Raw genomic sequence first — 23,380 nt, forward strand, 5'->3', positions numbered from 1 at the left:
GGGGTCTCTCTCTGCCCCTCTAGGGAAGGGAGGAGGGTTTGGCTATGTGCGAAGACCCCTCACCGGGTAATTTGGGACCTGTTGCTATCTGAGCCCTGGGTGCGGTAGTGTTCAGATGTGTGTGGTCCCCTCAGTGGGGTAACCTGTTGCTCTGTGGCCCCGGTGGGGATGGGGATGGAGGGTCGGACACGTGCAGCGGGCTGTCGCTCTGTGCCCCTGGTGGGGGTGAGGGGATTCGGCCATGCGCTTCCTCGGGCCGCCCCCTCCATGCTCCCTCTGGCGGAGGAAGCCGCTTCCCCCTCTCCGGGCGGTGCCTCGCAGGGGAACGCTCTGCTCGGGGCCGGGGCCCTCTTGCGCCCCTGGTCGGGCCGGGGAGCCAGTGGCGGGGCTGCCTGCCCAGCTCTCCGAGCGCGCCGGCTGGGGCGGTCCCACTGCCGTCCCTCCCCTCCTCTCTCCAGCCTGCGCCGGGCAGGGAGTCGCCTCCAGGTCCAGGAGCGAGAGCAGCCGCAGCTGGGAGCGGAGCAGGCACGGTGGAGACCTGCTGCCGCCCCTCGCCCTCCTCCCGCTGCCCCTCGCACCATGGCCCGCTGCACATCAGCGGCCGGGCTCGGCTTCGTGCTCCTGCTGTGGAGCGGGGCGCTTTTCCTCGCCGCCTCCCCGCAGCCCCAGCCGCCGCGGGGCAGCGTGTGGTGCCCCAGCCGCTGCTTGTGCTTCCGCACCACGGTGCGCTGCATGCATCTGATGCTGGAAAGCGTCCCCGCCGTGTCGCCCCAAACCACCATCCTGTGAGTACCCCCCGGGCGGGGGCTTCAGCAGCCCGAGAAGGAGGGAGGCCGGGAGCTTCCCGCCCTGAATGTAGGGAGAGGCCTGGAGGGGGCAGCAGGAGGGTCTCGGCCGGGGCACCTGGGGCGGAGGGCACCGTGCATCAGCCGCTACAGCCCTTTGTCTCTAGCCTCTCGGGTTGGAAGCCCCGATCACTGGGCTGCCCTCTCCCGCTGGAGTCTTTTGTTAGCTCCAGTGGAGACTGATTTGTAGAGAGCAGGGGGTGAAGCAGCTCCCCCCACCCCCCGGTTCTGGTAGCTATGGCTGTGGTCAGTGACTTGCTCGCCGGTTGTTTCTGCCTGGTGCATTCCTCTCTCGCTTTTTTGGTGTCCCCCTCTCTCTCCCTCTGTCTGATTATCTGCTCTTGAAGGCACCGAGGTGCTGCACGGCTGAGCTTGGCCCGCGGCTGTGTGGCTTCCCCCCTCGAGGCCTGGAGCCAGCAGGGCGAGTGGTGGTGAAGTCACTCAGCGGGCTCCAGTTTTCCTTTCTTGGATCATTTCATTAATTATTCTCAGCAACATCTTTCGGAGGGAGCCGAGCTGCAGAGAGCTGTTTAAGAAGCTGTTGCTTCACCATTGGAGACTTGGCTTTGATTCGCTTTTTTATGTGAAAGGTTTCGTCGCACTCCACCCAGCCCTAGATGTTTTCAATTGAACACACTTTTTGGTTGCTTTCATAAATCAGGCTGTTGAATTGTAGAGCTACTGGATTTTGGTCAATCCTTGTGGATTTGTAGATGTTCTTAAATAAAAGTAATCGTGAAACATGGTATTTTGTATCTAATAACAGCCGTTGGTTTTTAAAATGTTTATGATTCCTAAAATGTTTTCAGGGTGACTCTTTCTAGTAGTTTGGTACAGTATATTTCATTGGTGGCAATGGATCATTTGGGAATGTCATACTTTTGGCTGAATTTTAAGCAGCAGCGTGGACATATAATAATACACCAGGGGCCAAATTCTATACGGAATTATACCCAATACAGGCCAAGGCCCCAATCTCGCAAAGATTTGTGCAAATGCTTAATTTGATGAAGTGTGAATGGTCACATTTATGTCAATAGGATTAAATCTTTTCTGCTCGTAGAGTTAAATACATGCATAAGTCTTTGCAACATTACCATTCAGTTGATTTCAGTGGAATCGCATGGGGTGAAAGCCGTTAAAGAATTTGGTCTAAATATTTTTGACATTGATTTTTTTAAAAGAAACCAGTGTTAACCTTTCTGCCCACACCCTTTTAATAAAAAAGAGAATCCATACAAACCACACACACTTTGATTTAGAGTTCATTATGAGAAAAGGATTGGCTCCATTAACCTGTTTATATGTTTCTTGGGCTACAGAAACACTCCTGGAACTAATTCCTGCCCTCACTGAGAACAGAGATTGGCCTTGGATATTTTCTGCATGACCTACTGTAACATATGGACTTTTGACTTTCAGTTATTTTCAGAAAGCCATGCTGCATTTCAGACTCTAAATATCTTAATGTACAATTATTTCACATTTCTGATTCCCTCTTTGGCACAATGTGAACCCTTCTGGCAGTACTGGAGCAGTCCTGAAGAAGCTGTAAAAGTTTTAGTGAACAACACAGGAAGTGGGTGGTTAATGTTTCTTGCATTTGGAACTAAGTACAAATACAGAGCACATTTTATATTGGTCATTGAGCTTTACACAGTTTTCTGGAGTCTCGTGTTGTGAATCATCTTGATTTTGTTTTGTTTTTTTAAATCCTAACAATAGGGATGTGAGTCTAAAAGGTTTGGACACATGGCAAATATATTGATGCGTACAACAGCAAAATATATTAGATTAAAACTGGACAAGGCAGAGCTCTCATCACCAGGGATATTTATAATTTGTAAGTAAGAGGAAAATATATGAACAATACAAACATTATATTTGTCTAACCTCTCCAATATCAAACCCTCTAGTCTCTCAAATCTGAGTAACTGTTCTAGCCTATGATGTAGTAAAGGACATTTTTTAAAAAAAGGTTAACATTTAAATATGCTCAATTTGGCTTACGGCAACTGTTCTCAAAGTAAAAAGAAAAGGAGTACTTGTGGCACCTTAGAGATGCATCCGATGAAGTGAGCTGTAGCTCACAAAAGCTTATGCTCAAATAAATTGGTTAGTTGCTAAGGTGCCACAAGTACTCCTTTTCGTTTTGCGAATACAGACTTACACGGCTGTTACTCTGAAACCTGTACTCAAAGTGTGGCCTATAGTCTGCTGGTGGTCTGTTGAGCTCTTACGATTCACATGGTGATGACTGTCCTCCTTGTTTCCACCTACTATATCACCATTAAAAGGCAATTAGAAATATATCAAGTACTTTCCTAATAATACTTTTCCGTATAAGCAATTTCTGTAGCTGCTACAGTTATGTTATGTGATGGTGAATGGGAAGGAGGTGGACCACAAGATACTCTTACAGTATGGAAAAGTTTAAGAATCCCTTGGCACAGACACTGATAAAATTGATCTAATAAGCAGTACCTTGAAGATCTCCACTGGATATGAATATGTCAAAAGTAATATTTTTACCTGTAGCTCAAAGATATACACTATGAATACTTATAATTAATTATTACATACATTTCTGAGGTACTTATTGCGGTAGTATCTAGGCACCAAATGGTTTACATAATTATACTTTACCTTAGTGCTACTTAGTTCATTAATAGTATGTACTATAAACTCTCACACAAATTTTATGCTTTTATGGAGACACGTCATCACCCAGGTAGGAGGAATGTTATGAACCTCCACTTTCAGCAATGGCTTATTTTTTTAGCATCAAAAATAAAATACATTTAAATCACTTTCAGTTTGTGAATCATCAGATTATATCTCTTTCTTTTGGGATAAGTATTTTTAAGTGCATTAAAGACGATAAGATTGGCAAGGTTGTAAACAATTTGGTGTGGACCCTTGTCCGCTATGAACTAGACTGAGCCAGCTAATGCATTTCACAGAGGTAAGGACAATAGAAATCTGTAGAAATGTTCCAGCCAAATCTATAAAGCATCTGTCAGTATCTATGTTTACCTTCATTTTCTATTCTATTTAGCTATAATTTTATGTTAGTGTCATATTTACTGTAAGGCAATACAAATAATTTGTCCTGCATGGCAATGATAGCTGGATTGTTTCAAAGTATTAATTAACTGATTTAATTTAAATACATTCATTCTTGCTAGAACAGGAACATATACAAATCCTGCAAACAACACTACTGGAGAGCTATTGTACATTTGTCTTAGCATGTTTTCACTGGCAGCACTTTATTTGCCATTCTTACCTTATCTTTTTTTTCCCTCTTAATGTATGGCTCTACTCTGAAAAGTGACTCTGTAAAAATGGCGTAATGGGATTTCCTTGTATATTGTGTCTCACTGATTTCCAGAGCTCATTTTTTTCAGTTTATAACTGCCTCACCATGGGAGCTGAGAGCTGAGCTGTACTCTTTCTGGCTCACACATCACTTCCAGTGGTGGTTTAAAACAAAATGGACCTGGATACAATCCAGACAAATGTTCTTTTCACAAATCAAATGTCTTCCTTCTGCAAAAGTGCTTGTTACAGTCCCAGTTTCTTACCCTCCTGCTTCCCCATTTTCTGATATTGCCATTTCTGTATTCCATGATTGGAGATCCATATTCTGGCTTGATTCACACAGGCAGACTCTTACACTAGTGCAGTCCTACTGAAATCTATGGAGCTCTGCATAAACACATTTCACCTGAGTGGATCAAAGTGCAGGATCAGGTCTTCTGTGTGTCCCTGGGCTGTGTCCCAGTTCAATGTCTGCAGCTCCTTGAATCTACTTTTGCTCCATCCCTGGTTCAGGGAATACCGTCTCCAAAATAGCTTGTAAAGTTAATACCCTCTCATCCTTCTAGTGGCATCTTCAAGACCCACTTCTTCCTGATGCCTACAGAAAATCTCCAAATAAATGACTAAGTAGAGTGCTGGTGGGAATTGCTGATATTTATTTATATTTTAAAAATTTAAATGATTCAGAACCATCAGGTTGTGCATATGGCACCTAAGTAAATGTGTGTTCTTACTACTGTTACTCTTGTCCTCCCTTTCCCTAGGTGCATTTTATTCTAAATTTAATAATAAGTTCTTTGCATCAAGGGTGTCATTCTGTGTTTTGTGCTCATGATTTGGGGTCTTTGAATGCTGCTGTAATACAAATAATAATGTATCTTGCCTTAATTTACTCCTGATCATCTCCAGTAAAAAAGATTCCACAGGCCAGATTCTGCTCTCAATTACACCTGTGCAGGCCTATTCTGATCCTCATAGTTTTTTTCCTTGGCTACACCCAGGTAGTCCCAGTTAAGAAACTGGGGTTGTACAGGTTTAATTGAGTTCACTGTAGCTGGAATTCTGAGGGTGAATAAGAACAGAATCCAGCGCGCTCTATCATAGCTTTGTTGGCTATGCAGTGTGAACAGGACTAAAAAGTAGTAAAAATTTCTCGCACAAGTGGATATGGCTTGTAATGCACACAGAGTGCAGATCTATTAAAAATAAAGCTGCCATTTATACAAAGTCACTTTCTTAGTAGAACTATATTTTTATGACAATATTTGAAAGATTTGTAAATCTTACATTGGGCTCTGTGCATTTAGTACAGCCATTACACTGTCTTGTCTCTTGATATAAGAAATACTACAGCACAGAATGTGTGCTTTATAGATGTCCAATTTACCAGTATATTAGAGGGATCAATCTAGTGAGTCCATAAAGTGGTATGCATTTTAGGTATCAACAAGGTTGCAACTGTTTTTGCGTGTGGTTGCTGCTTTAAAAATTCTGAAGGTCTGTAACTGTTGTTAGTACCTATTAGTTGACAAGTCACAGATTATAGGACTTATTGAAGTAGGATATGATATTAGCCATATGATTAAAGAGGCTGCCTCTTCATCTTTGCTATCAAATTTGATATTTGAGCCATAGTTTATAATTGGGGCTTGAAAAATTGGCTTACCCAGTCACCGGGTTCAGTAGGAAGCTTTTATTGATGAGTGCCATTAGCTTCAGCAGATGGTTGCAAAAATAAGCATCCAATTGTAAATTGAGTGTAAACAACTGAGTGTAAATTGAGTGTAACAATGAGGAGTCCTTGTGGCACCTTAGAGACTAACACATTTATTTGGGGCATAAGCTTTCGTGGGCTAAAACCCACTTCATCTTGGGTGTTAGTGCATGAAAGCTTGTGCCCAAATAAATGTGTTAGTCTCTAAGGTGCCACAAGGACTCCTCGTTGTTTTTTGCTGATACAGACTAACACGGCTACCACTCTGATGTTGTACTGTCTTCCTAAGTCTGCTGACAGATGTCTTCAATGCCTCTGCTACAGCTCAGTTTTTTGGCTGTAGAATGAAAAGTGACTAGTCATGTCAATTTTCATTGCCTCTACTGGGAAGTCCAAAGGAAGCAGTGAGATTCACGAGAGTCAGATCAGTTTCAATCTGCTGTTTTTGAAAATTGGGAGCAACAAAGGCAGGCACTGGAGCTATTCACTGGGTAGAAAGATTCAAAAATGGATGCTTGGGAAGGGACACAGGAGCAGAGGCACAGCTACCCTCCCTGTCCCAATCACAGGAGCCAGGGGTGAAGGTAGAGTAGTGAGATCCCTAATGCTTGCAGCAGTCAGGAGGCTGTGGGTTTGAGGATTAGGGGGACAAAGGTGTTTGGGGCAGTGGGTCTAAACTTTTTTTTAAACACCTGTTAAACAAAGGCGGATATGAAAGGTAAGCATAATGCAAAGAAGGCACACTGATAAGTATCCCAGCATCCTCCCCTTTCCCAGTAGCTCATGTTGTCTTCTTACCTGGGAGGTGCTACTCATTAGTGGGCCCTGTATCATAGAATCATAGAATATCAGGGTTGGAAGGGACCTCAGGAGGTCATCTAGTCCAACCCCCTGCTCAAAGCAGGACCAATCCCCAATTTTTGCCCCAGATCCCTAAATGGCCCCCTCAAGGATTGAACTCACAACCCTGGGTTTAGCAGGCCAATGCTCAAACCACTGAGCTATCCCTCCCTCTTTTTAACTGATATTTAGCAGGCAAGTTTAGTCCTCTGGCTATTAATGTTTGGTAAAATTTTCAAGCTCTCTCTTTGTGTGAGTTGATTGGTCTGAAGGGAAAGTAGTTGTTAGTTTGAAAAGAGAATTGGTACTGAGAGTGTGAGTTTGGGAGTAGAGGAAACAGAAAGTACAGGGGAGGAGGTAGATGTAGGGAGAAAATGAGAAGAGACTGAGGCTATGGATACACTAGAGAGCATATGCGGCTGTAGCTATGTTGATGGGAAAAGCTCTCCTGGTGTTATAAGGGCTGGTGGGGACAACGCTAGGTCGGTGTAACTTACGTTGCTCATGGGTGGCTAACACACCTGAGTGATGTAAGTTATATCAACATAAGTGGCAGCGTAGATATAGCCTGAGGGAGGCAGAAGGAAAGAGAAAACAGACAGTAAAACCACTGCTGGAGAAGATACACTGCGATGTAGTATGTGAAATAAAAGAGGAAAACATGGTGGAATGAAGTTAAGAAGAGAAATAAGATAGAACTAAATGAAAAGAGAAGTAGTAAATTACATTTAAAATAAAGATATTAAATATAATCTTAACTAACAATCTGTAGCAATTACACAAAAAATACATTTTATTCTTCATTTGCTTGCACAGGTATTTTTCACCTTGTTTGAAAAGATGCTGGGTACATTTTCCAAGCCCTGATTGCATGAAATAGTATAGAAATTTGAAACATTCTTTTTTAAAAACAAACTTTTGATAATTTTTTTCTCAGGGGATTTCTCTGTCAAAATTGTAATTTTTACAGATATTTCATTTTGGGTTTATATATTGATATTCTTGGTAAAGATGGAAGGTAAGGATTGCCCCATAGTCAGAAAACATCTATACATCAGTCCATATTTTAGTAGCTGTATATTTTGAATACTATAGGTCTGATCCTGGAAACATTTATGCTTATGCTTAACTTTCCTCACTGTGAATAGTCCGTAGGGTTCTGAACCTGTAAAGATGCACACTTGTGATAGGACTATTAATAGTGAGAAACAATAAGTGTTTACAGGATTTGGGGCTAAAACTTTACTTACTGGAAAACTACAGTTGTAAAACTACTTTTTATAATATACATTGCTCAGGTGAGAAATTTATAATGATTTATATGTTTGGCAGGGTTGCTGTATAAAATAATAGGGTTTCTGACGAATTTTTCCTCCCTTTTAAAAAAAAAAATGAAATGGCTGGTCCCATTTGCCTTAACCATTTGGTTCCACTCAGAATCTGATTAAAAAAATGTTATATATTTACTACTGTAAACATGGGCAGAAATTCAAAACAATCCAGAGAGGTGGTACAATGAGCATTGGATGAACTCAAATGTGCTGAGGTTGTTTTTTTTTGTTCATTCTCTTATCCTGCTGCTGGGTTTTGTTTCTTTTTGCTATGGAACTATTACTGTTAACAAGAGCCAACTGATTCCATTACAAATAAAACTGAATGAACATCTAAATTACAGCAAATAAAACAAGGATTCTCAAACTGTGTTTTTGATGGTGCAGGCTTCCCTGTGGTCTCTCATGGAGATCTTCATGAACTAACATTGGCAGTGTGTGCTCTCAGCCTCTTGTCTTTGTTTGTCTAATCTGTGTTTATATGGTACTTCTTTGGGGCTGGGATTTATGAGTTTGTAAAGTGCCCAGCATGGGCCCCCGATCCTTGTTAAGGTCTGTGGGTGCTACTGTAATACAACTTTAGACTATTAATAAGCACTACACAAAATTATGAAGAAGTAAAAGAGTTCAGAACAAAAGTTGTGTCCTCTCTCTGTTTCCCTGAGTTACAAAAGGGAACTCTATTGAAAAACATTGAGATATACTCTGCTACCTTTTACTCTGATTTTACCTTAATGACACTTTGCCATTACCCTCCTTCTCTGTGGGGTCCTGCTGCTGCTGTTAATGTACTTTCTTTAGTTTTTCCCTTTTCTCTTTCCAGTTACCACTCCCCCAAACCTTATGGAATGTTCTGACTCCAACATTCCTTCCTTCCTTCTTAAAAAGGATACCAAGCATAACATTCTACTTGCTGCCTGTCTACCAGAAGAGGGGAAAATAATATCACTCAATATATGCAGTGTTACGTTTATAGTATTGGCCACTTTTAATAAGGACCATGCTCAGTATTTATTTAGCATTAGCTGTTTGCCTCCTTCATTCTTAGGGTATGTCTACACTACGGAATAAGGTCGAATTTATAGAAGTCGGTTTTTTAGAAATCGGTTTTATATATTCGAGTGTGTGTGTCCCCACAGAAAATGCTCTAAGTGCATTAAGTGCATTAACTCGGCGGAGCGCTTCCACAGTACTGAGGCTAGAGTCGACTTCCGGAGCGTTGCACTGTGGATAGCTATCCCACAGTTCCCGGAGTCTCCGCTGCCCATTGGAATTCTGGGTTGAGATCTCAATGCCTGATGGGGCTAAAACATTGTCGCGGGTGGTTCTGGGTACATATCGTCAGGCCCCCGTTCCCTCCCTCCCTCCGTGAAAGCAAGGGCAGACAATTGTTTCGCGCCTTTTTTCCTGAGTTACCTGTGCAGACGCCATACCACGGCAAGCATGGAGCCCGCTCAGGTAACCGTCACCCTATGTCTCCTGGGTGCTGGCAGACGTGGTACGGCTTTGCTACACAGTAGCAGCAACCCATTGCCTTCTGGCAGCAGACGGTGCAGTATGACTGGTAGTCGTCCTTGTCATGTCTGAGGTGCTCCTGGCCACGTCGGCTGGGAGCGCCTGGACGGACATGGGCGCAGGGACTAAATTTGGAGTGACTTGAGCAGGTCATTCTCTTTAGTCCTGCAGTCAGTCCTATAGAACCGTCTTATGGTGAGCAGGCAGGCGATACGGATTGCTAGCAGTCGTACTGTACCATCTTCTGCCAGGCAGGCAAGAGATGAGGATTGCTAGTAGTCGTATTGTACCATCTTCTGCCAGGCAGGCAAGAGATGAGGATGGCTAGCAGTCGTACTGTACCATCTTCTGCCGAGCAGCCATGAGATGTGGATGGCATGCAGTCCTTCTGCACCGTCTGCTGCCAGCCAAAGATGTAAAAGATAGATGGAGTGGATCAAAACAAGAAATAGACCAGATTTGTTTTGTACTCATTTGCCTCCTCCCCTGTCTAGGGGAATCATTCCTCTAGGTCACACTGCAGTCACTCACAGAGAAGGTGCCGCGAGGTAAATCTAGCCATGTATCAATCAGAGGCCAGGCTAACCTCCTTGTTCCAATAAGAACGATAACTTAGGTGCATCATTTCTTATTGGAACCCTCCGTGAAGTCCTGCCTGAAATACTCCTTGATGTAAAGACACCCCCTTTGTTGATTTTAGCTCCCTGAAGCCAACCCTGTGAGCCGTGTCATCAGTAGCCCCTCCCTCCGTCAGAGCAACGGCAGACAATCGTTCCACGCCTTTTTTCTGTGCGGACGCCATACCAAGGCAAGCATGGAGGCCGCTGAGCTCACTTTGGCAATTAGGAGCACATTAAACACCACACGCATTATCCAGCAGTATATGCAGCACCGGAACCTGGCAAAGTGATACCGGGCGAGGAGGTGACATCAGCGCGGTGACGTGAGTGATCAGGACATGGACACAGATTTCTCTGAAAGCATGGGCCCTGCCAATGCATGCATCATGGTGCTAATGGGGCAGGTTCATGCTGTGGAACGCCGATTCTGGGCTCGGGAAACAAGCACAGACTGGTGAGACCGCACAGTGTTGCAGGTCTGGGACGATTCCCAGTGGCTGCGAAACTTTCGCATGCGTTGGGGCACTTTCATGGAACTTTGTGACTTGCTTTCCCCTGCCCTGAGGCGCATGAATACCAAGATGAGAGCATCCCTCACAGTTGAGAAGCGAGTGGCGATAGCCCTGTGGAAGCTTGCAACGCCAGACAGCTACCGGTCAGTTGGGAATCAATTTGGAGTGGGCAAATCTACTGTGGGGGCTGCTGTGATGCAAGTAGCCCACGCAATCAAAGATCTGCTGATATCAAGGGTAGTGACCCTGGGAAATGTGCAGGTCATAGTGGGTGGCTTTGTGGCAATGGGATTCCCTAACTGTGGTGGGGCCATAGACGGAACCCATATCCCTATCTTGGCACCGGAGCACCAAGCCGGTGAGTACATAAACCGCAAGGGGTACTTTTCGATAGTGCTGCAAGCTCTGGTGGATCACAAGGGACGTTTCACCAACAGCAACGTGGGATGGCTGGGAAAGCTACATGACGCTCGCATCTTCAGGAACTCTGGTCTGTTTCAAAAGCTGCAGGAAGGGACTTTATTCCCAGACCAGAAAATAACCGTTGGGGATGTTGAAATGCCTATAGTTATCCTTGGGGACCCAGCCTACCCCTTAATGCCATGGCTCATGAAGCCGTACACAGGCAGCCTGGACAGTAGTCAGGAGCTGTTCAACTACAGGCTGAGCAAGTGCAGAATGATGGTAGAATGTGCATTTGGACATTTAAAGGCGCGCTGGCGCAGTTTACTGACTCGCTTAGACCTCAGCGAAACCAATATTCCCACTGTTATTACTGCTTGCTGTGTGCTCCACAATATCTGTGAGAGTAAGGGGGAGACGTTTATGGCAGGGTGGGAGGTTGAGGCAAAACGCCTGGCTGCTGGTTATGCGCAGCCAGACACTGGGCGGTTAGAAGAGCACAGGAGGGCGCGGTACGCATCAGAGAAGCTTTGAAAACCAGTTTGATGGCTGGCCAGGCTACGGTGTGAAAGTTCTGTTTGTTTCTCCTTGATGAAACCCCCGCCCCTTGGTTCACTCTACTTCCCTGTAAGCTAAGCACCCTCCTCTCCTCCCTTCGATCACCGCTTGCAGAGGCAATAAAGTTATTGTTGCTTCACATTCATGCATTCTTTATTCATTCATCACACAAATAGGGGGATGACTACCAAGGTAGCCCAGGAGGGGTGGTGGAGGAGGGAAGGAAAATGCCACACAGCACTTTAAGCACAGCACTTTAAAAGTTTACAACTTTAAAATTTATTGAATGACAGCCTTCTTTTTTTTTGGGCAATCCTCTGTGGTGGAGTGGCTGGTTGGCCGGAGGCCCCCCCACCGCGTTCTTGGGCATCTGGGTGTGGAGGCTATGGAACGTGGGGAGGAGGGCGGTTGGTTACAGAGGGGCTGTAGTGGCAGTCTGTGCTCCAGCTGCCTTTGCTGCAGCTCAACCATACACTGGAGCATACTGGTTTGGTCCTGCAGAAGCCTCAGCATTGAATCCTTCCTCCTCTCATCACGCTGCCGCCACATTTGAGCTTCAGCCCTGTCTTCAGCCCGCCATTTACTCTCTTCAGCCCGCCACCTCTCCTCCCGGTCATTTTGTGCTTTCCTGCACTCTGACATTATTTGCCTCCACGCATTCGTCTGTGCTCTGTCAGTGTGGGAGGACAGCATGAGCTCGGAGAACATTTCATCACGAGTGCGTTTTTTTTCTTTCTAAGCTTCACTAGCCTCTGGGAAGGAGAAGATCCTGTGATCATTGAAACACATGCAGCTGGTGGAGAAAAAAAAAGGGACAGCGGTATTTAAAAAGACACATTTTATAAAACAGTGGCTACACTCTTTCAGAGTAAACTACCCCCTCAACCTTCCCCCCTCCCTGTGGCTAACAGCGGGGAACATTTCTGTTTAGCCACAGGCAAACAGCCCAGCAGGAACGGGCTCCTCTGAGTGTCCCCTGAAGAAAAGCACTCTATTTCAACCAGGTGACCATGAATTATATCTCATTCTCCTGAGGATAACACAGAGAGATAAAGAACGGATGTTGTTTGAACGCCAGCAAACATACACTGCAATGCTTTGTTGTACAATGATTCCCGAGTACGTGTTACTGGTCTGGAGTGGTAAAGTGCCCTACCATGAAAGACGCAATAAGGCTGCCCTCCCCAGAAACCTTTTGCAAAGGCTTTGGGAGTACATCCAGGAGAGCCGCGAATGCCAGGGCAAAGTAATACTTTCACATGCTTGCTTTTAAACCATGTATAGTATTTTAAAAGGCACACTCACCGGTGGTCCCTCCTCCGCCTGCCGGGTCCAGGAAGCAGCCTTGGGTGGGTTCAGGGGGTACTGGCTCCAGGTCCAGGGTGAGAAACAGTTCCTGGCTGTCCGGAAAACCGGTTTCTCCTCTTGCTTGCTGTGAGCTATCTAGAACCTCATCATCATCATCATCTTCTTCGTCCCCAAAACCTGCTTCCGTGTTGCCTCCATCTCCATTGAAGGAGTCAAACAACACGGCTGGGGTAGTGGTGGCTGAACCCCCTCAAATGGCATGCAGCTCATCATAGAAGCGGCATGTTTGGGGCTCTGACCCGGAGTGGCCGTTCGCCTCTCTGGTTTTCTGGTAGGCTTGCCTCAGCTCCTTAAGTTTCACGCGGCACTGCTTCGGGTCCCTGTTATGGCCTCTGTCCTTCATGCCCTGGGAGATTTTGACAAAGGTTTTGGCATTTCGAAAACTGGAACGGAGTTCTGATAGCACGGATTCCTCTCCCCATACAGCGATCAGATCCTGTACCTCCCGTTCGGTCCATGCTGGAGCTCTTTTGCGATTCTGGGACTCCATCATGGTCACCTCTGCTGATGAGCTCTGCAAGGTCACCTGCAGCTTGCCACGCTGGCCAAACAGGAAATGAGATTCAAAAGTTCGCAGTTCTTTTCCTGTCTACCTGGCCAGTGCATCTGAGTTGAGAGTGCTGTCCAGAGCGGTCACAATGGAGCACTCTGGGATAGCTCCTGGAGGCCAATACCATCGAATTGTGTCCACAGTACCCCAAATTTGAGCCGGCAAGGCCGATTTAAGCGCTAATCCACTTGTCAGGGGTGGAGTAAGGAAATCGATTTTAAGAGCCCTTTAAGTCGAAATAAAGGGCTTCATCGTGTGGACGGGTGCTGGTTTACATCGATTTAACGCTGCTAAATTCGACCTAAAGTCGTAGTATAGACCAGGGCTTAGAGAGCATATAGAGTATCTTTAAATGATTTTGATACTGTTTTCCAACACATTTTATTCTGCTATTTGGCTGTAAAACATATCTGTGACCCTTAGTGGCATACATTTAATGATCATTTGAATAAATGTGTCCAAAGTACCATAACCTTTAAACTTTGTCTTAACTGGGGTTCTAACATGTTTTATTTGGTGGTCTTCTTTGCCCTTTGTTATTTTTTGAAAATATTTTCTAAGTGTACAGAGTTGCATGGTCCTAGCATTCAGTCAACTCTGAATAGCTCATTCAAAAATCTGTTTAAATACAAATACTTTACAAATGTGAAGAAGGAAGGGCATAACAAGCAGATGGTGCAGTGTACATTTGGGTGAGAAACCAGCAAACCCATATTTTTATTGGTTTATTGCTGAGAGGTTGCTTACCGCAACAAACTGCCTTTGAGCAATATTGTAACTCTTGTTTCTGAGATCTGATCATTGGAATCATGATTGTGGAAAAACAACTTAGGGCAGGTTACATTCTGACAGCAACTTTCCTTGATTACACACTGGAGAGTAGGCAAGATCATTGGATATTTTAGAAAGGGTCAAACTACAATATGAGTTGCTGGTTGCTTGCCCTGACTTGGGGGCATTTTGTCTCCATAGTAAAGGACCCAGACAATTGTGTTCAACAGCCAGCAAGGAGAAAGTTCCATCTGGAGGTTGTTATGCAAAGTTCTCACAGAGCATCAAGATCCATTGTTAGTGTGACCAGTTGGAATTTGATTAAGTAATGATCAGGGCACTTATTTCCTCTAGATTGGAATCTCATCAATAATTTACTGAATTAAACTAAATTGATGTAAACCAAGTTTAAACCAATTTAAGAGTACACTGGGGTTTTCACCCATTTAAGTTTAAAAAATAATTTTAGCTAGTTCAATTTTACGTGTAGATAAGGCCTGAGACTGAAAAGACAACAGACAGGAGTATGGTAGTTGTGAACATGTTTGGTTTTACTGCCCACCCAAAAAAAATCCATTTTAATAAGGGGAACAGAAACTTCCTTCCCCTCACCCCTTCTTAAAACAAAACCAAAAAAACCCCCCAAAAGTCCCCCTCCCGGCATTCCATACAAAGGGTGCTCTGTCAGTAAATTGTTTTTTTTTTAAACATAGTCAAAACAATTGAAATTAAAAATGCCCTTTTAATGCATGCCATGACCCATTCCTCTTCTTTAAAAAAACAAAACAAAAAACCCTCCCCTCAGAAAGTATTCACATTTTAATCATTGCATACCTTTTGTGTATGCTTTACATCAGTGGTTCTCAAGCTTTCCAGACTACTGAACCCCTTGTAGGAGTCCACCAAGTTAAACATCACTTAAAAACTACTTGTTTACAGGATCAGACATAAAAATACAAAAGTGTCACAGCACACACTTACTGAAAAATTGCATGCATTCTCATTTTTACCATATAATTATAAAATATAGAAATTGGAATATAAATATTGTACTTAAATTTCAGTATATTGTATATAGAGCAGCATAAAATCATTGAATAAAATGTTAGTTTGTACTGACTTTGCTAGTACTTTTTATGTAGCCTGTTGTAAAACTAGGCAAATATCTAGCTGAGTTGGTGTACCCCCGGAAGACCTCTAAGAACCCCCAGCTGAGAACCACTGCTTTACATTCTATATCCTGTATAGCTAACATATTTACTGACCATGTGTAATCAGGAACTGATCAGAGCATCTCTCTTTTTCTGTGCCTCTCTGTTCCATGCAGAACACAAGGCCTTCACCATCTTCCATCTTTGCCAGTCTCCTGCTGAAGTCTTAGCTTCTTCCCATGTCAATCAGAACATGCTGCTCACTTATTTGAATTCATGTTTAACTGCTGACAACCTATTTTCTGTCAAGACAAAAAATATTTTTTTCTTCTTTAATTGGTAATATTTTTGGACTAATTCAGTTCCGAATATCAAAATTAGTCTGAATCAAAATAACAGGTGTTTCTTGATTATTGGTATATTTTTGAAAAATGTTTAAATCATTTAGGAGCCTAAGTTCCATTTACTTTCAATGGGACTTAGGCTCCTAAATGACTAAGTCATCGAGACACTTTTCAAAATTTCACCCAATAGAAATCATTCAAGATAATGTAATGATTCCAGGATGCGTGGTATAAACATGTAGCTATTGTTTCATACATTAACTGGTGTATTACTTATTAGCTAATTGTCCTTCTCACTTCTAGTCAATAAACTTTATAATAAAGCAGCCTTTCCAACTCTAGGTCTTTTCGGGTGAGGACTGCGTTTTTGTTTTGTGCTTGTACAGCGCCTAGCACTATGGAGTTCTGCCTCTGCCATGTACATTGGTCAAACTGGACAGTCTCTACGTAAAAGAATAAATGGACACAAATCAGATGTCAAGAATTGTAACATTCATAAACCAGTCGGAGAACACTTCAATCTCTCTGGTCACGCGATCACAGACATGAAGGTCGCTATCTTAAAACAAAAAAACTTCAAATCCAGACTCCAGCGAGAAACTGCTGAATTGGAATTCATTTGCAAATTGGATACTATTAATTTAGGCTTAAATAGAGACTTGGAGTGGCTAAGTCATTATGCAAGGTAGCCTGTTTCCTCTTGTTTTTTCCTACCCCCCCCCCCCCCCCAGATGTTCTGGTTTAACTTGGATTTTAACTTGAAGAGTGGTCAGTTTGGATGAGCTATTACCAGCAGGAGAGTGAGTTTCTGTGTGTATGGGGGTGGGGGGATGTGAGAACCTGGATTTATGCAGGAAATAGCCCAGCTTGATTGTCATGCACATTGTGTAAAGAGTTGTCACTTTGGATGGGCTATCACCAGCAGGAGAGTGAATTTGTGTGGGGGGGTGGAGGGTGAGAAAACCTGGATTTGTGCTGGAAATCACTTTAGATAAGCTATTACCAGCAGGACAGTGGGGTGGGAATAGGTATTGTTTCATATTCTCTGTGTATATATAAAGCCTGCTGCAGTTTCCACGATATGCATCTGAGGAAGTGAGCTGTAGCTCACGAAAGCTTATGCTCTAATAAATTGGTTAGTCTCTAAGGTGCCACAAGTCCTCCTTTTCTTTTTGCAAATACAGACTAACACGGCTGCTACTCTGAAACCTGCCTCCTAAGTGTTACTGGAATACAGATAATATAATTATGTAGCTGTTTTTACTTGCAAGGCAGCTTAGTTATTGTCAGTAATGATTTCAGAGGTAGATGGCCTCTTGTGGGTGCCCTAGTATCTATGTCAGGGGTCGCAAAGTCCTGGCCCATGGGCCATCTCCAGCCCGAGAACCTCCGCACTGCGGCCCGCGGAGGAGAGACTCATGCAGCCATGCTGCTGGCAATGTCTGCTGCAGGTGCTGCCCCCCACAGCTCCTATTGGCTGGGGAAGAGGGATAGAGATACCATCACTAGTTGCCGGGCAGAGTCAGCCATGGAGGCAGCATCATTAGTTGCTGGGCAGAATCAGCCATGGAGGCAGCGTCACTTTTTTCCACAATGAATATAAACAAGTCAAAATACCGAACACAACTATCTGATGCCCACCTCGCTACAATCGTGAAGGTTTCAACTGCTCAGTCACTGAGGCCAAGCATCAACAAACCGACAGAACTGAAGTGTTGCCAGGTGTCTGGCAAACACTAAAAACTCTCTGGCAGGCGAAGAATTGTATAAAGTTGTATGACAGTTTTATTATTTCTGAGAAATTCGAAAGAAAAATACAATATAAACGTTTTCTTTTCTGAACACCATCTTCAGTGACATTAGTGGCCCGCTGGGAGGATTTGAGGACTGGCACTGGCCCTAAGGTAAATTGAGTTTGAGACCCCTGAGCTATGTGAAGAAAAGAAACTTGCTTTCACATTCCAGTAATATTTACAATCTGGAGACTCCAGACAATTCGGGTATTTCACAAAACAGTTTTCCATGAAGTTTCCTTCACTTTTTTCTCTGGATTCCATTTGGGATGGGATTTCTAATACTATTAACATATGATCTCTATCTAACTTAACTTGCCTGTATATAATTATTGCTCACATGGTTTATATCCTGCTTATTTCTCTTCTATCCCACCATACTCTTCCTTAGAAGTATTATTGAGTATGTATCTGAACACTAATCCTAAATGTTCATCTGTCATAGAAATGAGAATGTACGTTCATAAGATTATGTAAAGACAAAATATCTTTGATTTATTTATTGGCAGTTGAAATGGATTCTTCTTTGAAAAGTATCTTGATAACTTTGAGGACTATATTTCAAAATTCTGGTTCTTCCAGATGCTTTAATTTAAGAGGTACTAGATAAAACAAATGTGCGGGCATAGTGTGTCTTTTAAAAAAAAATCTTTGTGTCTACTTACTGTATATCTGGAGCAAGATCTGAAAATAAGTAGAAACCTATTGCATCTGGTAAATGATTTTTCTATAGCAACCTGAACTTTGTGGCATTCATAGCATCTGTTGAAATTTAACTTGGAGCTAAAAGAGACACTCATTAACATTTTTTTAAAGGGGAAAAAACCCTGTGACTAATGCGCAGTTAAAAATAGATAAATACTTTCCAACTGCTTCTTTTCCATATAAGCAATTAATATAGCTGTTGCAGGAATATTGCATTATCATGAGCAGGAAGTGGGCCTGGCTGAAATTTTTCATGCACAATTTTTCCTTTGAAAACTGTAGTTTTGTCACTGGCTGCTGGAATAGTGGTGTTTCCACCATTCTCCTGCCTACCAAGTCTCCATTTTGAATCCTCCTCCTCCTCTGTGAATAGCTCCAGTACTTATGAATTTGCAGCTGCTTGCAGCTTTCCCAGAAAATGCTGTAAGAAACTGACTTAATGCATGTCAGTTTCTGAGAAGGTTCCCAGTAGCTGAAAGAGACAAGGTGAATGAATACTGCTAAGTATCTTTTTGCAGTGTTGTAGCCCTGTTTGTTCCCAGTATATGAAAGAGACAAGGTGGGTGAGGTAAAAACTTGTATTGATCCAATGTCTGTAGCTCGTCAGCACCAATAAAAGGTAAGTATCTGGTCAATTGTCACTCTACTACTTGGGAAAGCTGTGAGCAGCAGCAGAGGCAACAGAGCTGTCTCCCTGCAGACTTTAGAAGACAGCAGTGAATCAGTTTAATGTTCATTTCACATCTGGAAGGTTATCTTTGGAACTTAAAGGGAAGACACTTTGGATGCAACTCTCTGGCCACCTCTGGCAGCTCAGTATCTTTGTGGTGGGACAAACTAGCTGTAGCATCATCTTAAATGCCTTTGCCTGATTTCCCCTATGGTACTTTCACGGTTAATCATTACGTTCTCACAGTTCTGTGTCAGTACAAACTAATCACTCAGCATTCTGGACAGATATCTCATAATGCACAGTTCTGCCACTATGCTCCATGCTCTGTTTTTTTCATGGTGCATTATGGGATGCATACTAGAAACTACAGGAACTACGAGTCTTGGGGTCAAATTAACAAACTCCCATTATTTCTTTCCTGTCAGTGTATACTGTTTGCTTGCAAATGGAAGTGTGGGTGAATGGATTTTGAGCTGTGTGTACTATAGTATTTAATATTCATACTGGAAAGAAATTCTCAGTTTATTCTCCAATACAGGTTTTTCAGTAGGTGAGAATGCATTTTGGATTAAAATGTAGTTTTAAAAAAAATCCATATTTCATAACTGAGAAACTAATTAGGAGGGTTTCAGAAGGGTAGCTGTGTTAGTCTGTGTCAGTAAAAAAAACCAAGAAGTCTTTGTGACGCCTTAGAGACTAACAAATTTATTTGGGCATAACAACCAGGAATCCTTGTGGCACCCAATAAATTTGTTAGTCTCTAAGGTGCCATAAGGACTCCTCGTTTGTTTTTAATTAGGAGGAAATACTTTTCCTTATTAATATTTTGAGTTTTAGATACTTGGCTACGCATGATGTTCACAACTATGACACTTTAAGAAGGTCAGCTACTTACTACGTTCTGTTTCTGGGCAACTTCATGAGAAATCTTACTATTTCAGCATAGTATATTTTGTATAGTAAAGCTACGGTGTGCCCATTTGATTTATTTAAAATACACCTATCCCTTGCTTTAGGCACAAATGCAACATTTCAATTACAAAACAGAGATTGCACCAACCTCACAGTTAAAGAACCCAGACACACCTAAAGTAAGCCTGTGTTTACACTACTCAATCTGTAATATTAGATTTTTGGGTGTGCATGTGTATTTTCACACACTTGCTTTTCTTAAATACATCTGTGTTTATGCTAGGATATCTTGTTCTAAAGATGTTCTTAGTGGCATTTTCTATTTTTCTCTGCTTATTCCATTTTTATGAGGGATTAATCAAATATTAACCTGCACAAGATTTAATTGTATATGCGTGCGGTGTGCTGGGGGCATTTTTTTCATTAGGAACACTGGCAGTAGAGTAATAAGTACCCAAGTTAAATATGTTGTTTTTGTAGGATGTGCAGAAAACTGCTCTCAGTGCCCCAAGTTGTGTTTTCATTGTCTTGGAGCAAGCTGGTTTGACCTCATTGATGATAACAGATGATGCTGGGGCAGGAGGAAGATAACTGTTAATTTCAAGATTTGGGTGCCAAATGAAAAGAACTAAGTCAATAATCAAAATAAATGATAGTTTTTAAGCTGATGTTAACTGATGGAAAGTGAAACAAAGTATAAAAAGGTATTTGACAGGGTATATAGCAAGGTTAATTGCCCACTTTGGCACTTAGAGTGCAGAAGGTGAGGGTCCGCAAGGATTCTAAAAATTCATATTGGCCACTCCAGGCTTGTATTAAACTTCCAAGGTTACAGCTTTTCTCTGACCTTGGATTGGTAGATGCTGCCACTACGCAAGTGCAGAACCCCATTGAGAGCCCAGGAAGGTGCACTTGGGAATTCCTTCCTGTGGGGTACCCTCAAACCCCTTCACCCCCTCCCCCCCAGAAGAGCTGAGAAAGGGGAGGGGGGGAAAAGGAAATCAGCTGTTGCCACCAGCTAATTAAACAACATGTGCACAAACCTGTTAAGACACAAAAATCCAATTCTTTTCTCAAAAAAGGTAAATTTTATTAATAAAAAAAAGAAGGAAAATACATCTGGGAACTCAGGCTATTGCTAGATTTTAAAAGAGCAACTACAAGGATTAAGCACCAAGAATAGCTTTCTTGAGGACCAGCTTAAAGGTTACAAGCAAAACAAAAGCACCTGGGGTTAGCACAGAGGAATCCACAAGCCCCAATGAAATAAAAGGGATAAACCTAATAGCTTCTTCCTAGACATTTCCTTATCTACTTACATATATGGGGTTTTAAATGAGTAGTTTCTAGGCATGACACTGATGATTTTTTCATACCTAGCCCAAGCTTGTTACTGCATAGCTGCTGTCCTGTCTGCCTCTCCCCAGGAGAAGAACAACAGACAGACAAAAGGGGAGACTTTTTTCAATTTTAAAAAGTTCTAGCCTTCCCATTGGCTCTTTTAGCCAGGTGCTCACTCACTTCCTTTTACCTATGCATATCAATGAGACTCTTAGATCAATTAGAGAACAGCTACTAAGAGGGATTTTACAGCTGCTGGCTGGTTGGGTGTTCATAAAAGGGAGCTCCTCTCCCCATCCCCCATTATCTTTTATCACAGTATATCTTCATTTATATGGAAGAATGAACTTTGTGTATTGTCTTATACCACTTTGGTGTCATTTAAAAAAAAACAGACAAAAGCATTTGTATGTGTACAACTGCTTCTTCCTGCTATTTTATGTTTCCCTTCTTTGTTTACTGTAATAAAAGAATTGCAGGAGATTATAATTTACTTTAAAACATGTAGTCTCCTATTTCTGTTTGGCTTGGATTCAGAAGACTTGCATGACTACTTCCTCTTTACCCACATTTTGTATGTATAACCAGTTGTTGGCTGAACACTGATGATACTATCATGGCTTTGTTTGCTAGCAGGAAGAAGGTAGACAACTTAGACTAAAAGAATTTGGTAGCCTGAGGCTGTCAGTATGTAAAACAATTAACAACATATACAAGACTAGAAAAGTCTTCTTTGAAATGACAGACACATCTGTGGAATCTGTAATGGTCAGGTTTTCCACTTGTCCTTATGCTTTTTTGCTAAGCAATTTAGACTTACTTTTGGGGGGGCAAAGGTTGAGAAGAGATGCGTGAAGGGAAAAAGTTTCAAATGTATGATATAGTTTAGTCCTACTTTTCATAACATGGAATGAAATGCATTGGGTGTCAATAATATCTTTCCAATGTGCAAAGCACTGTACAATATGATAAAAAGCAATAATATATCATTTTATTTCCTAAATGTAAATATGAATGTAGAATGTAAGGTAAATTGTAACATGATGAGAGAACTGTAGCTTTAAAGTTGTTATAGTAGAATTGTTTTTTGTTCTTAAACTTTTATTGTTAGGACAGACAAGGCAAGCATAAATGGTCTTTCTATTGGTCTCTTTTTATTACCACATATATTTTTGCCTTTCAAAAAGCACCCTAGGTATTTTATTGATCGCTCATTTCTGTTTTCAGGCAGACAGCACTGCTGTTTGTGGGAGTGAGTTCTCCTTTCTGGAGCAGCAGCAGGAACATGGAGAACTTTGCCTCATGTTGCTTCTTAACCACAAATGTAGCCCAAGGTGGGATTTAGTGGGCAAACATGTCATTTTCTCCTGTCCCCATTGCTAGAAATCAAGTCTGGGGGTGTAAGCCACAACATATCTATACCCTCTTTCCCCCATTGAGATAGGCAGTGTTAGCATAAAGATGGTACTAAGCATGTGAATAAGTGGGCGTCGCCATACAATGCAGTCTGCTTTCCCGACACCCTTAGATAACATCATCACTGAATCTTCTCCTCCCCTGCCTTGTGGGGACAGAAAGAGCCATTTCCAGGGCACTCTTTCTGTGGAGATAAGAGTAGTTGTGCTATGGAAACATGTCACCTTGCACAGGTAGAAGGAGTTGCTAACCAGAATGATGTTGGGGTGTGTGTGTGTGTGTGGAAGAAAACCTCCTGTCCTAGAGATTCCTGAACAAAGGAGCTGTTCTCTCAGCCTCCTGTGCAAATCAGAGGAGCTCTAGTATATGCCAGCCACAGTCTTTTCCCTTCTCGTGTTGATGAGTCTTTCACATCTGCTTAATTCCTCCATCGGTGATCAAGCTGTGGTACACTGGTACCTTCTAAAGCCAGGCAGGCATGGAGATTTTGACTGAGGTAGAACCTGTGAATGGCTGCTTCTCCTTGTGGGTTCTGGGACAGAGGCGTCTCCTTATTTCATCATTATTATTTATTTTTGGCAATACCCACAATTGCCAAATAGAAAAAAGGGTGTGATCTCTGCTCTGAGGAACTCATCACATGGGAGAATCCTAGAGGAGCTCCACTGGATCCTGTAAGGTAGTTTATCTCCTGA

The 23,380-nt window shown here is 42.7% G+C and overlaps 1 protein-coding gene across 2 annotated transcripts in view; it reads left to right on the forward strand.

Moving 5' to 3' along the window:
• Positions 1–359: 359 nt before the first annotated feature.
• Positions 360–23,380, forward strand: part of PXDN (peroxidasin) — a 151,383-nt gene continuing 128,362 nt past the window's right edge. The window contains exon 1 of one of the 2 annotated variants that reach the window (XM_084622584.1): positions 360–785. In XM_084622584.1, coding sequence (XP_084478710.1) covers positions 580–785 — 206 coding nt within the window. In that variant the 5' untranslated portion in view covers positions 360–579. The remainder of the gene's footprint in view (positions 786–23,380) is intronic. The other variant, XM_084622585.1, reaches the window with a different exon arrangement.

The sequence above is a fragment of the Lepidochelys olivacea genome (assembly GCF_965140295.1).
Source record: "Lepidochelys olivacea isolate rLepOli2 genome assembly, chromosome: 3".
Taxonomy (NCBI): Eukaryota; Metazoa; Chordata; order Testudines; family Cheloniidae; genus Lepidochelys; species Lepidochelys olivacea.